The sequence below is a fragment of the Hylaeus volcanicus genome, chromosome 3 (genome assembly GCF_026283585.1).
Source record: "Hylaeus volcanicus isolate JK05 chromosome 3, UHH_iyHylVolc1.0_haploid, whole genome shotgun sequence".
NCBI lineage: Eukaryota > Metazoa > Arthropoda > Insecta > Hymenoptera > Colletidae > Hylaeus > Hylaeus volcanicus.
The window spans coordinates 7274050-7288751 of NC_071978.1; the positions used below are offsets into that span (position 1 = coordinate 7274050).

The window sequence follows — 14702 nt, forward strand, 5'->3', positions numbered from 1 at the left end:
TGCATGAATATTCGTGGCAGATGCCTACCAAAAATAGCCTGTACTAGGCGTACGGCGTCATAAATTCGGCCTTTGAAACGTCCCTCAGACACATTCCAATCACATTATTGCGCCATCAGCCGGTCGAACGCAACGATTATGTGCGATGCATGGACGTCGGGCATGCATATTCAGCGGGTGTCGTGATAGAGACGTTGCGCGGCCCATAAAACACATTTAGACCGCATTCCCTTCTCTTTTTTCTTCCTTCACTTCCACCCCCGCGAAAGCTGGCACGACGGCGCGAGGAAGACACGGGGCATTACGAAGCGATGACTGGAGGAACAGCGTGGCGTTGGAACGGGGTGGTAAGTTATTGCATAATAACAAGCCAGTCTAGGGGTTATTCTTGTTACTTATTTTTCGTAGCGCGGCGAGTATTACCATACTGTTTAATATAGAATAGGCCACCCATGGGTGAACGTGTGGCTGAAATCATGCCGGTGGTTAAGCCCTGTCGGTCGGCCAGCCGATGTGTTCACGAGTGCGGGAAAGACGCGGCCCGGTGGCGGGGCTTCCTGGAAAAACCGAGGCGAATGCAAGCTTGCGTACTTGCACATGCAAAGGCATGCAAAACAATAACCCACCCCCAACCCAACGTTACTAGTGGCTGCCACCTGCCGTGGCTGGTGGCGTTAAGATGGTGAATTTGCTCCCATGTGTAGGGGCGCTGTTACCGTGAATTGCGGCTGGATCGTTGTGTACGGGGGCCGTGTGTTCGGTTGTCGAGTTACGGGAGGGTGTCTGGATAACGGAATAACGTATAAAAACTAGTAGCAGACGGTAGAGAGGGGGGCAGGAGGATGTCTTGGAGACCTCGCGAACAAATTTGTTCGTGACGTTTCTTTTAGATGGAATTTTGAATAGTTGTGTTTGCTTGGATTCTACTTTTTTTTAAATCATTTTTCGATCGACAGGCGACGTGTATTATGGGGTACGTGTACGTCAGGCTATGCAATAAGCAATGCAATATGTACAGCATTATTGAAACACATGAGACAATCATAAAACCGTTTTGAAGATTCGAATTATACATATTGCTATTGGTCAATTAAATATTCGATTGATGATTAAGAAAGAATAAATGCTTTCAAATAAGGAAATGGGGAAACAATAAGTTGACATTTGAAATAAATAAATGTATACGTACCAAATTGTACCAATTTTTAATTTACTAATTGAGGAGATTTTTGATCATTCGAATTGTAGAGATTAAATTTTGTAAACGAATTTATAATACCTTCTTTATTTTTAACCTGTAATTTCTACAAATTTCAATATTCTGCACGACCTCGTTACTTTATGACAAATTAATTTCTGGCTGATTTGTATAGGAATATGCGTATCATGTTTGTAATTCATTTTCTGATAATTGCATCGTTCCGATTCGAAAGCTCGCGGGAAAATTGCCTCGCATTTTATTTTCCGTTTTTCATTGAAAAATGATAATTAACTCTTTGATGCATACATTTTTACAATAAAGAAAGACTTGCGTTGCACAGTAATTCATTTTCGTATAATATATAAAAGTAGAGTTTCCAAAATCTCTCAATAGTTTTCTTCAATTAATCTAACATTTGCTGATGGATTCCTTAATTACACAAACTGAATGCGACATAACGTAAAAAAGTACATCAAGGTATTAAAAAATATGGACCATTTTTCGCATCCACTAGAAATACTGAAATTATGTCTGTTTAATTCATTATGTGCTTGATAGAAATTTTCACGAAAATTTGGTTCGTTTATGGCAGGACGTTTTCGTTGGTAATCGTTTCGTTTAATAATCGGGCTCAAAAAATATCGTCGGGCGCGCATGTATACTGCAGCTACCAGATGCTGGAACGTATAAATTGCAAATTGGAATAAGGAGGTACCATCGTTTGCAATGCCGAAATGGCTTCATAACGTTGCATTATGGTCAATATCGATTTGCGCGCAGATGTTAATAAGTGAAACATGTCGAACGTCTTACGTATCGACTGTAACAGAAAACGATATTACGAGAAATGCTTTTAAACGTATTTTCGATAATTACGTCCATGTCTGCGTTCTGCTCGGTGCTTATGAACATTATTGGGTTCAGAAAATAACAACGGAGTTTCGTGACAATTTAGATACGCCATTTCTGGACGACACAATTGTCCACTTAAAACGATAAACGCGATTACTCGACAAAACTTTTTAAATTTACTCCGTCGAGCTTATTATTATTCATTCCCAGAACTAGAATAAATCTTGACATACTTCGAATTGAATGAAAACACTATTTCAAAAATTGTCTTTCCAAAATAAATTGACAATGACAGATAAACCGATTCTATAATCACAACTCAGGAAATTAAATCTTACTAACTTAATTATATTATCATTCTTATTATGATTGAGATTTTTATCCAAATGTTGTTTCCTTTAATTCGCTATACACGGGTCTGTGTTCCGACAATGAAACAGCTTAGGGGTAATACGACACGTCCAATTAGGTTAACGATTTTCTAAGAAAAAAATCGTTCATGCGATCGTGCGGAAAATGACTGAGATACCCTTCGTGGCACGAAGGCGAGAACAAATACAGTCCCATCAAACTTAAATGGCCGTTGAAGGCTATTTAGGCTACCGTGAATCACGCCAGACACGACTTCCACTGTTACGCTAGTCTGTTTCTCCACTTGACAGACGGATGGTGCGTACTATTATAGAACGTTTGTTCCAAGAGAAGGCCGATGGAGGATACTTGAATCATGTAGAGGGCTTAAGTCTTAAGCGATCTCGGCTGTTGATATTGTTTTGACTACAACAAAAGGTATCTTTTCATTTTCCATGTTTTGATGCTTCCATGCAATATGATTTACATTGTGTTAATCTTTATTATTTAGGAAAGTTATTATAAATATAAAAAGTTATGACTATACCAAGTGCTTTGACACTTAAAAATTTTAACTTGAGATTTTTCAAAAAGTGGAGTTAATCGATGCGTGCAGTTCACATGAGTGATAGGGTTATTCCTTAAAGAACTAAGAAATTGTTAGATGTCACATAAAATAAATCTAGATAGTGCTTTTTATCTGGTGAGTTATCAAGAATAGGTACCACCATAAATTCACCCTAAATATTTTCCAATTATCTCCAACCAATATATTAGTCTATCCAGAGTGTCTTATAACTCTAACTTGTTTATAATATCACTAAGGCATTCACAGTAAGTCGTCCAACCAGCTTCCTGACAGAATGCACAAGTTGTCAGGTGATGCGGACTTGGTGAATCACCGAGACCGTCCATAGTCGATCATTCGGAAGACAGTATCTGCCGTTTCGGATCGTCAGCCTGATTTATTCGTGCTGGAAAGTATCTATAAGTAGATATCTATTTCCGCGAAGATAGGACGAGCTGAAGGTAGTCGCACAGGGGTAGGAAGTTGCAGTCGCCAATCTACTGCGACTCGGTCGTAAGTCATGTTGATGGGACGGTTCAATAATTAACTTCGCGAGGAAATCGGTTATCTGGATGATATTATTCGGGCTCTTACTTTTCGGTAATAACCGGCAACCGCCCTCCAATGACCGAAGGTTCGCCATCTTACTTAGGGGGGATTCAATTTAGATGTAAAATTTAGAGTGGTGGTCGCGCCAGATCCCGCCAACACCCCACCCCGTCTCTCTTTTTCCCTTTTAGTCGACGAATTCCGCATTATTATAATAGAGCGTCGGTAATGGCTCGAAAATAAAGACCACCGGGTAATGGAGAAATCGTGGGTGGTAAAAGGAGAGGTAGCCGGAAGGGTGGCAAGCGAACGAAACGTATAGATGCCATAAAGTTCTCTCTGTTCTTCCCTTTCGGCTCTCTTTTATCCTCGCGGTTTGCAAATCCTTAAGTGTTTCTCATTGTTTGAATTGTCCAGCGTGTTCCTCAATCACGTCCGTCTCTTTTTTTCTCTCGAGTGCTCGTTCGTCCCAGGTGATACCAAGTTACTCGACGATCACTTGCGAGTACGGAACATTCTTTATACTGTCTCTACTTACTTTGTAGCCTCTGCGATATTGAAACGTTCTTCATTAAACGACGAAAGGGGTAGATCGACGGAAAAGAACTCTAAATGTCGTAAATTATAGAAGCATCTATTTAGCAGGGGAGGGCCTGCATCCTTTTACTTGGGGATTTCGTTTCGTTGACCTATTCAGCGAGGAAATATATTTAATTAAAATATTTAAGAGACTCCCTCGTCCAAATGCATGTCTCGCGTCACTGCGTTTAATTAGTGTTTCAACGTTGAATTAATCAAAGCTTCGAGAAATTTTATAAGTCCATTTCTTTCACTTTTAAGCGCACTTTTCAGTGGACTAAGCATCCAAACGTCCACGTTGAATTTATTTTCTCTATTCCGTTAATCGACAGAGCGATGCATGCAGGACAGATTATGATAATTCATTTATATCTGCCGATAGAAGAAAATGGTCCGCACAAATCTTGCTGGATTTTGAGGGAGACGTAATTTTTATCCGCACCTCGATTTTTTCAATACATGTTCAAAAAAAGTCAAATTTAGAAAAAATTTAGAAATATGAATACTAAGAGAAATAGTTCCTCTTATAAATATTAAAATGTGAGCATTATCTTGGTGGTTTACCTCCTCGAAGCTTTATACATTTCTTTTTTTATGACTAAGATCAAAATGCAATATATTTTTATTTTCCAATAAAATTGTTCCTTTTTTTTTATACATATCTTATATATTTCCTGTTACTATGCCTACCACATAATTTTTATCTTTTCAAATATTCACTTCGCAACGCGAATTTAAAAAAAATTCTTACGACTTGCAAGACAACAGTAGAGAATATCAGATGCACTTTTACCTGAAGCTGACGCAAGGACAATGAAGTCTCAGCCAGCTGGCGAAAAAGCTCCGCTGTGGACTGTTGTCCGCGTGCCAGCTTCAGGTGCAAGTTAGCGGACCTTTTTTCCCTCGTACGCCAACGTAATCCATAACTGACAACTACGTTGCAAGTTCTTTTTCCCCTTTCGCCGTGGCGACTCTGGCGACTCTACATCTCGTTGTTCAATTTTTTTTCCAGTGCACTTCATCGCCACTGGATCTCCTCAAACCCAACAAAATATTGCGATTGTCGAATGTAAATGAAAGTGGGATCGTCGATGACGCGATGTATCATTTTGATTGAAAGCTTTATTGCGTCCGCGAGCAGCCGGCTGTGCAATGTTCGTTTTTGATTTCGCGATAAAATCGAGAGCGACGCTCGACCACGTCTGCGGTAATAATGCGAATAGACGTTTCTTGAATTTTCATCATCTTTGTTCCTATGCATTTATCGAACCAATGTACGGAGCTTAATGGTTTTCTTCTTCATCAACAATGTTTTATTGACCCGTGGAAGATCTAAACGTTGTGTTTCAATTTTTAACAACAATAAAACATTGCTGGGAAATAAGGAAAACATAAAATTTTATTTATATATTTGCGTTTCCTGTAATGTGTCGAAATATGGTATGAAGGGTACAACCAATTCTTTTTTTTAATAATTTAATAAATTATTGATCTCTTTAAATATGTATACAGACAATATTATTTGTTATTATTAAGTGAAAGCATCGAAGGAAAATCCTGGTTTCTTTTCTATTAAAAATGAGGAGGTTATATAGATTAAATGAAAGGTAATCCATCTATGTTTGTTTTCTTTACAGCCTGGTAAGCGTACCGTGTTGACTCGAACGAGCCTAATTAAAATAATTTGCCCAGATTTGATTCCAAACTACCCTCGCGTGCCTGATGTTCAACTTTAGTAATTACACGCAATTAGAAAATAACTATTCCTTCTGGAAACTTCCTGAACATAGAACTTTTCCACGTTTAATTTTATACCACCTCCGAAACCTGTATTTCTAACGTGTAATTTTACTCCACTGATCAAGTTTATGTATTCCAATTAATTAGTTTTCTCGCAAGGTTAAATGTCGGGTATATGCCACTCGGAATAATCTGAGAATTCAGATCAGCACCAAATTTGCATCTCATAGTACAAAAACACTTCCTTCCACAGTTATATTGTACATAACAAATTTATTTTTGACATTTCTTAACTTAACTTTGGAAAATTTCGTCCAATATAAGAAAATTATTCTTGTTTAATTTAACGATGAGAATATTGTTATTATTTTTTTTTCTAAATAGTTTACTATAAGCAATTGATGTGAAAGTTTAAGGGGAAAAATAGAAACGCTTCACTCTTTTAGTAATACAACTTCAAAAACGAAAATATTCATGTTTGAAGCATTTTTCCATTCTTCAATTCTAAAAATCGCGTTTTCTATAAATCTTTGTTCGTGGCACGTTTCCTCCCTCAAATTGAAAATTGTTCAAGTGGCGAAAAATAGGGGAATCAGTGAGCGATAAATCTGGGGAGTACGGTGGATGTGACAGAATTTCATATGTGAGCTCGTTTAACTTATCTAATATTAAATGTGAAGTGTGTGGTCGATCATTGTCGCGAAGAGGAACACAGAATTATTTCCATTCTTGTTTTTGTGTCAATTTTTTCGAAACAATTCTAGCTATCAATAGTATGATTTTGTGGGAATTTCATCTTGTTAAAAGATTTAGCAAATAACTCCAACCATGGTTCATTGAAATCAGTGATTATGAAATATATTTCTATATATATTTTCTTTTATTTAACCACGTTCAAATTATTATATATTTATCTTATAATATTTTATATTATAAGAAAAGAACTGTTCAATTTTTTGTTTTCGTTTACTATGAAACATTTCACTCTAAAAGTGAAACTCCAACTTTTACGTAACAGTACAATCAATATAATTAACGTAGTCCATTGAAAAGTAGTCCTCCATAGCCGTCGAGTCTCTCGACACACATGGGTATTTATTTTACCGCTCGCTCTCTGACTTCTCTATACTCTGACTCCTCTGCTCAACGGACTCTCTGCCATCTAACTTTCTGCTGTCTGAGTTTCTGCTCCCTCTGACTCGGCGTCCGAATTCGCACCCTCTTATAACTTCGCTCCGCTTTGATGTTCGGCCGTTTCGGAGCACACGCGCAACGGCCCCTTGTTGAACTGCCCTTGGAGCCCAAAAGACTTCCGTGGTGCCGACTAAAAGAGGTCTCCCCGCTGTCCAGTGGTCGCCATTTACATAGATCACGCATCTACCGAGAAATTAAAAGTATTTCCCACCAGGACCCCTAGTCATTCCGCACACATTCTTTCAGAAGTTTCAATTTATAATTTTTAGCTGCTGCTGCTACGGAAGCTTCCAAATTATTTTGAGTCCAACAATTTCGTCTTGGTGGCATCAGGCATTTTATTTTGTCTGCGTGAAACTCTTTACTCTCTTTGAATTTACTCTCTTGAAACAATTTCAATATTGATTGAAAAATATTATATTTCATCTATTTAGTTTTCTGATTGTGACAAGCTTAATAAATCTTGAAAAATACTGCCCTAAAGTAATTAAATTTTGTACATGCTTAATTACTTTGAGCGTCCCCTTTAAATATCTTGTGATCCCTAAAACGGAAACATCCATATTCATGTTGAATTTATTATTACCGCATTAGCTTATTATCAGTAATATTATTCTCTGATTATCATGATCACTATTCATCATCATTAATATTTCATACTTCATATTTAGAAATGCATCGAGTGATGTACAAATTGACACATCAACTCTATCCCTGAACAAACTTTTATTTTCTTCCAAAATGCCTGGTCTCCGTGTGATTTATTAATACATCATACAAGTACACTATGCGTAAATTGTAAGTAAAGTCCTCGTCAAAAATTAAAAATAAATATCAAATTATGCAGCTATTTTACCTACCTTTAAACAATCTTCGTGTTCTCGCGAATATTGCATCTCGTCGTTGAAAATTGTTTACTGTTTCCGTTTCAGCACCATTGTCGGAATTGTGGCAAGATTTTCTGCAACACTTGCAGCGACAACACCACAGCCCTGCCCAATTCGGCGAAACCTGTGCGCGTTTGCGACGAGTGTTACGTGTTTCTGGTCGGGCGATATTCGACTGCTCGCTAACATCACGTCGACGCCTCGATCAGCTCAGACAGCGTGAAACGTTCGTCCCGGATGGAAGGAAGCTAAAACGACGAGGGAGAAAAAAAAACAGAAGAAAAGATCTGGCTCGCCCCCCCCCCCCCTCCCAACCCCTGTATTTCGCCTCTTACGTTACACCTTATACCGGTATTCTCGAAGGTCATTTCTTCAGGCAATACTTTATTCGACGCCGTTCATTTTCAATTCGACTCACGGCGGTTGTCTGAAAAAGGGATCGACACGGAAGATGTTGCTTCGTTTCACGTCGGATTCCTTTCATCGCAATATCATCGCAACGTTTTGTACGATTTACTTGACGTGCTGTGCAAAAACACGGTTTGCCCGATTTCTTTCCGTGAAAGGCGCTCCTCTATCTGTCGGGGAGAAATTCTCGCGATTCGATGGATCGATGCTGAGAGCAATCCACTTTGTCCGTTCGATGCACAACCTCTTACCATTTTTTCCATCACGAGCTCTGCGAGCGCATGGAACGCCAAACAATCAAAGGATACGAGCGTTGTTAAATTTCTCTGATTTTTAATATCCTCTGCTGGGGTCCGTTTAATCGAAAACTTTTAACGAGTTAAGGATAATTTATAAAATTGTCATGATCCGTGCCTGCAACGAGAGCAATCTACTTTATGCGATGTATAATCTTTTATTATTTTTTCCATCACGAATTCTGAAAGCTCAGAGGACTCAAAACAACCAAAGGACATGATCCTTAATAAGTTTCTGTGATTTGTCCAAATTTTCTAATTTCGGTGCATTTTTATCGAGCCCCGCTCGACATAAGAACGCCAAGGATTAATTGAGAACTTTTAATGTGTTAAGAATAATTTAAATAATTCTCACAATTCAATGGATCTTTTGTTGAAACAAATCTACACCGTTTTGTTTTATGCACAACGATAATAATTTATTTAATCGCGAACCATGTTACTTCGTAGAATTTCAAGCAATCAAAGCGACTATTGTTAAGTTTTTCAGGTGTTGAATATTTTCTGCTGGCCGTTTGATGGGATTTTTGAACCGATAGTAGGACGCGTATTTAGCGTCATACGAGTACTTATCAGAGTTGCCGTTACGCTTATGCGCTGTAGCTCGTTGAAACGAGTGCCTGTATATTTACGGTATTTTTAAGAGACTCTGTAGCGTCGAAAAGATTTTATGCGAATAAAAGGCTGGTTTTATATTTCTCTTGCCCCATGTGTTCTGTCCTTATGTAATAATTCATCCTTTCTGTTAATATTACTCGCATAGCGTAAATTTCAAGGTATAACTGATAAGTGAAATGAAAGGATAGATTTTCGAGGATTAATTTTATATCAAAAGATCTTTGGGGATTAATTTTGTCTTAAAGGATCATCATAAGTTACCAGAGATTATAGTCTAGATTTAATCTTATACGAGTTCTAGTATTTAAAGAATTTAAGATGGGACTAATACGAATTGGCTACCTTGTGGAAATTCACTTTGTGGCAGTTTTTCCTGGGTAACTTTGGAACAGGAGAAATATTCCTTTCGGAATCGTTGAAAAAATCAATTTCTTTCGATGCACCTGGGCGTATGATGGCCCATAATAGAATAGAAAGGGATCCCCTTAAGTCGGGGTGAATACAGGGCGATTTAATCACCATAATATCTCATTCAACGGCGCGAAGGAATTATTCGTGAAAAGAGTGATCAAAGAACAAGGGGGTTCCAAGAATACGGAAACCGTGCCCGTAGAGAATGGCGACCATAATGTGCAATCTACCTGCCGAACGTAAATTCGTTTCTCGCAGCCGCATACACGCTCTCCCTAATCTGTGAAAGGAGAACCGCACGCCATTCCATCGACTCGCCACCGCTGCTGGAAAAGCAGTAAAACAGTCCCTGGCCACCTTCCACGATGCTCTTATCCTTTCTAGACGTTAACAATGCCTGCCACCGCGAGATCTTACGATGTATCTATGTACAAACGTTGTACATATGTACAGGGTGTCCTATTTTAGTCAGTCCAGTCGAGGAGTGTTCCACAAACTGGGTAAGGTGTAAAATTTCCACTTTGACAAGTTGTTTCCATTCGAGGGGGTGGGATCTGAGGTCATCGAAGTATATGTGGTCTCATTTTGATGGAGTTAGTCGAACATGTCTAATGCGGACTCGGATTCGAGGGTATATCCTTCGCCAAGTGGGTTCCAGCTGCAGTTGATGTCTGGTTGGAGGGAACGTCCTCGTGGAAGATCATTTATTGTAGTTTCTTGGACTAATCCCTGATTTCACCATTTCTGTACGTATTCTTGAAAATGCTAGGAACAAGATGGTTACTGGACACTTAATTAATTATTAAATAGTTTCTTATTACAGTAAGTATGAAATTATACTGATTGTTCGATAAAAATATAAAATGTATGCATTGCAAACAGTTCGTGTTTTATTATACATCTAAATGTACTTTTTTCTTGCTTATTTGCAAAATACGAAGAAGAAAGTGTTAGTACACACGTGAGACTAAGGTAGAAGGATAAAATTGATTGCTATTCATACTCACTGTCTCACTCTAAATTTTTATTTCTTGGCGTTCATTAGACAAATTCATACCGACTAAGCAATACATTTTTCACGATTTCAATTTTTATTCAATGGATACTTATTTGTGTCACAAGTAAACACTGTTTTTTTTCTATCTGATTAATAGATTCTAATTCAACTTTCAGATAGTTCTCCTTGCTATGAAATGAATATAACTTAAAGGTCATTTTCATAGCTCCCTGGAAGAGGGACCTGAGGAGTTCAACTCAACCCATCAAGAGAGATTTTTCGCACCTTGCACCCTGGCAGAGATTCTCTTCAGGGCCAATTGACATGGACCACCCTGTACAGCTGTACATCTACTTATATTCTATAGGTATATAAGGGAGTTATCGGTGTCGTGTTACACGTGTGCTCGCGGTGCTTGCTGGCTGACTGTGGTAAGTTCCGAAGGGTGGTTTCGAGCCGCGGCCGTCCGTGTAGGCCAACTTGTCGGCTATCTACGACTTTCGAAAGCTCGTTAGCCACGAGCGTGCACGCTTAAACGGCCGCTAAATTGAAATCGATCCTTGCAGCTTTTGGCTTCGATCCCCGACGCGTCTCGAGAATTCAACCGCGAGAACACACTCGTACCGAACCACGTGCCTTGCACCAATGTGCACGCGACAATCTTGTTAAACTCGGGCCAGAGCAGGTTGTTTTTGGCCGTGAATCGATCGAGATACCCTGAAAACATTTTTCGGAGTCTTCTTCTTTAAGCTCATGTCTGCTTTCAACGTCAAAAAGCATTGTTCGGTATCATCATTTATTTAGTTTCTAATTTATTCTGTGGAAATTCAAAATAGAGTTTGTTCAACCCTCCTTATATTTATATATTTATTTTCTGAGGGTGAAATAATAGATGAGATGTCAATCATCATAGGTGGGAAATTTTATGCATTCGTATGCACATGAAAATACACATACGCTAAACGTATGCAGAGTATATGCAAAATGAAATACTTATATTTTTATATTGATGTATGAAAATGTATTTTGAATACGTTTTGTATATGCGATTTATATTAAAATATAGTGTACAGGTGTGAAATCAGCAATCTGTTTTTAATGCCGAACGAAAATTAAATATAGAAACGAAATTTGTGGAATGGTCAAAAAACGGGAGTAACGGTGTTTTTGCAGATAATATTGAATTGAAAATGTGGAGTAGATGTTTTTCACACGAGGATTTGTTCATGTGAAAATTGATTTTAAAAAGTTACAGGGTAAGCGTGAGATTTAATGCGAATTGTTTGACATGGCTGACTATTATCGGCTACTTCTACTTATTTTCACTTTAGAAGCTTGATAATAATGTTGCAGGTGTGGCATCATTTTTTTCAACTGAAACTAACTGATTATACTATTGAAAGATCCACAAAAAGCAGGTAATACCACCATAATAAAAAAAAAGAACACCTACATAAGTAGAAGTGACTAGTCGTGGTCAGACGTCTTCCTTACTGGGCTTTTAAATAAAACAAAATTATTTTGCATGCAAACGAAGCCTTTTACGAACAAATCTTATTTGACATTTTCTATTTATTTTCAGATTCAAAACGACTCCTCACTCTGGTTTACCATAAATTATATGATACCCCTTAATTCATAATTTATTAATTTTCCCCCTCGCATTATATCAAACATTAGTGTAATTATCCCATAGTGTGAAATAATTGTTTAGAATTATTGTGTTTAGATAAACGTTAACAAAATAGTCTGAAAATTATTATGAATGCACGAACGAAATAAAATCGCGACTCACAGGCTGTCTGCGCTAAAACGACGGGTCGCACGGTAAAATCATGCGAATGAAACAATGGCCCATGTATTACTGCGTTAACGACAGCGTGGCGTGTCTTGGAATCCGTGGAACACTGTGCCTATATCACGAATGTAATGTCTTAGCATTGACATAACCGACACGCAATATGTTTAAAGCTCACGTTATTATATTATGAGAGTTATTTCTTCCCGAGCTTGCGGACGTATTCGGACGCGTATAAATATGAATGAAACGTCATCAATATTTTTACTTGCAAATTCAAACAGTTGGTCAAGTGGTCCTTAGTCTACTGATGAAATGGTTAGTTAACAAGACTTTAAATTACATTCATAGACGTTCCTGTAAACAAAATTGAGGTTATTTTCGCAGATTTTATTTATTAAATCTAGCAAATACTCAGCTGCGAATTTGTTATTCTGTCTGTATACACAACTATAACTTTGCTTGATATACAAGAACTTTAAATTACGTTGAGTACTGGTTACCTTGTTTTTTTTTTACGCTACTGTATTTCGTCGAATTATACGAAATGAAAAAAACATAATACCTCTACTTACATATAACGACGGAACTAAAACTATAAAAATTGTTTAAAAATTTTTGGAAGCAGAAAATCAGGTATGGATCCACGCGATTTATTCGACGATTGTTTCTGTACCCTTTGGAAAAATTTCCTGGAATCTACTCCTCAAACGGAATGACTACGAATGTTCGGAATAAAGGAACGATTCGGAATAATTACAGAAAAAGGAGTACAGGGAGCATGGATTCTTGGAGCGAATCGATTCTTTAGAAGAATACACTGGAGGCACTGAATCGTTAATTTGACTCAAACGTTCGGGCATTCCAGCAAACTCGGGCAGCTCGAGGGCCATTATTGATTGAGGACCAGAAATATTCTCTCTAAAACAACAACCGATGTGGAAAAAAAGGGCTGGCGGTCGCGGACACGAATACCTGGTTGCAATTCGAGGAAAAACTCGTCCTATTTTGGGTGTTTCACGCGGTGAACAGAACACAACACGGAACCGTACACCAGCAGTAAGTGAAAGCAATTGTACGTAACAACATCTGGCCGGTGCGATTCCATCTGGCAACACGCGGACCTTGCATATTATCCGTAGTGGGCTCGAATTATCACACGTGGAGCACTATTATATTCAGGGAGCACTTCGAGATTAGCACTGACACGAATGCCACAAAGTTGAGGGTAGTTTACGGTGTTGTTCTCGATTTTTGTTAGGTTTTACGGCACCACTTTGGCTGATACCTCTTTTGGCGTGTTTATCAGCGCGGTCGTCTTATATCGTATTTTCTTAAGCAATTGTGTAATGAAGATGTTAAAAAAAAATTGTTTTGTAATAAAACTTTTTGAGTGCTACTGTTAGGTGAGGTATGAAACAGTGTAAGAATATCTATGAACATTGCATTAACGTGGCTGGTCAAAGTGAATATTATTTTTGTCGCCAGCAATGCATCTAACGAAACAGAATTCATGGAAAATTTAACAGACAAATTACCATTTTCGCGTGCATATTCTTCGAAACGTACGATCGATCAGTTCATGCGAAACGAAACAAAACGAAGTGACGATGCGTATGTCGTAGCATGGAGTAGCTGACAAAAACCTCCCCTGAAAAGAAAAAACAATGGAAACAGGAACAGAAAAAAAATGGTATATTCGGTGACGTATCGGAGCATAGAAAGCTATATGGAGTAATGAAAACAAATAATTATTTTCCGCAACAATGCACCTAGCAAGCTGTTCCGCGTTCCAGCGTCTAGCATTTACTCTGACAATTCGGATCTATCCAATCAAACGAATTTATGACCGCGACGATATTTTCAAAGAATAATCAAACGTTGATTCGCATTCATTTCTTTCATACTGTTCGTGCGTGCAATAGGAATCAATCGTGTGTTATCTGTAGAGTAACCAAGGGTGTCCAACGCGAACTATACACGGTGGCCATTTGATTTGAGCGGGGTTGATTTTGCAAGAGGCAAAAAACAAATCTCTGGATTCCTTTAAATCCAATTTTTCCGTGATATAATAAATTACTTAATGAAAGAAAATATCAACTTCATTTTATATCGAAAAAAATACAAAAGTTACGAATATATATTTGCAATTATATTTGCAATGATTAATTTATCGAGTACATGGTTGTATAGTATTCGAATAATCGTGTTCTAATTGTATTTTCATGTGTTTTAAACGACATACGTCTTGCC

The 14702-nt window shown here is 38.0% G+C and overlaps 1 protein-coding gene across 3 annotated transcripts in view; it reads left to right on the forward strand.

Annotated features, from left to right (window-relative positions):
• Positions 1 to 9323, forward strand: part of LOC128874126 (protein RUFY3) — a 30125-nt gene extending 20802 nt beyond the window's left edge. For all 3 annotated transcript variants that reach the window (XM_054118481.1, XM_054118479.1, XM_054118480.1), the window contains one exon: positions 7967 to 9323. In XM_054118481.1, coding sequence (XP_053974456.1) covers positions 7967 to 8107 — 141 coding nt within the window. In that variant the 3' untranslated portion in view covers positions 8108 to 9323. The remainder of the gene's footprint in view (positions 1 to 7966) is intronic.
• The last annotated feature ends 5379 nt before the right edge of the window (positions 9324 to 14702 follow it).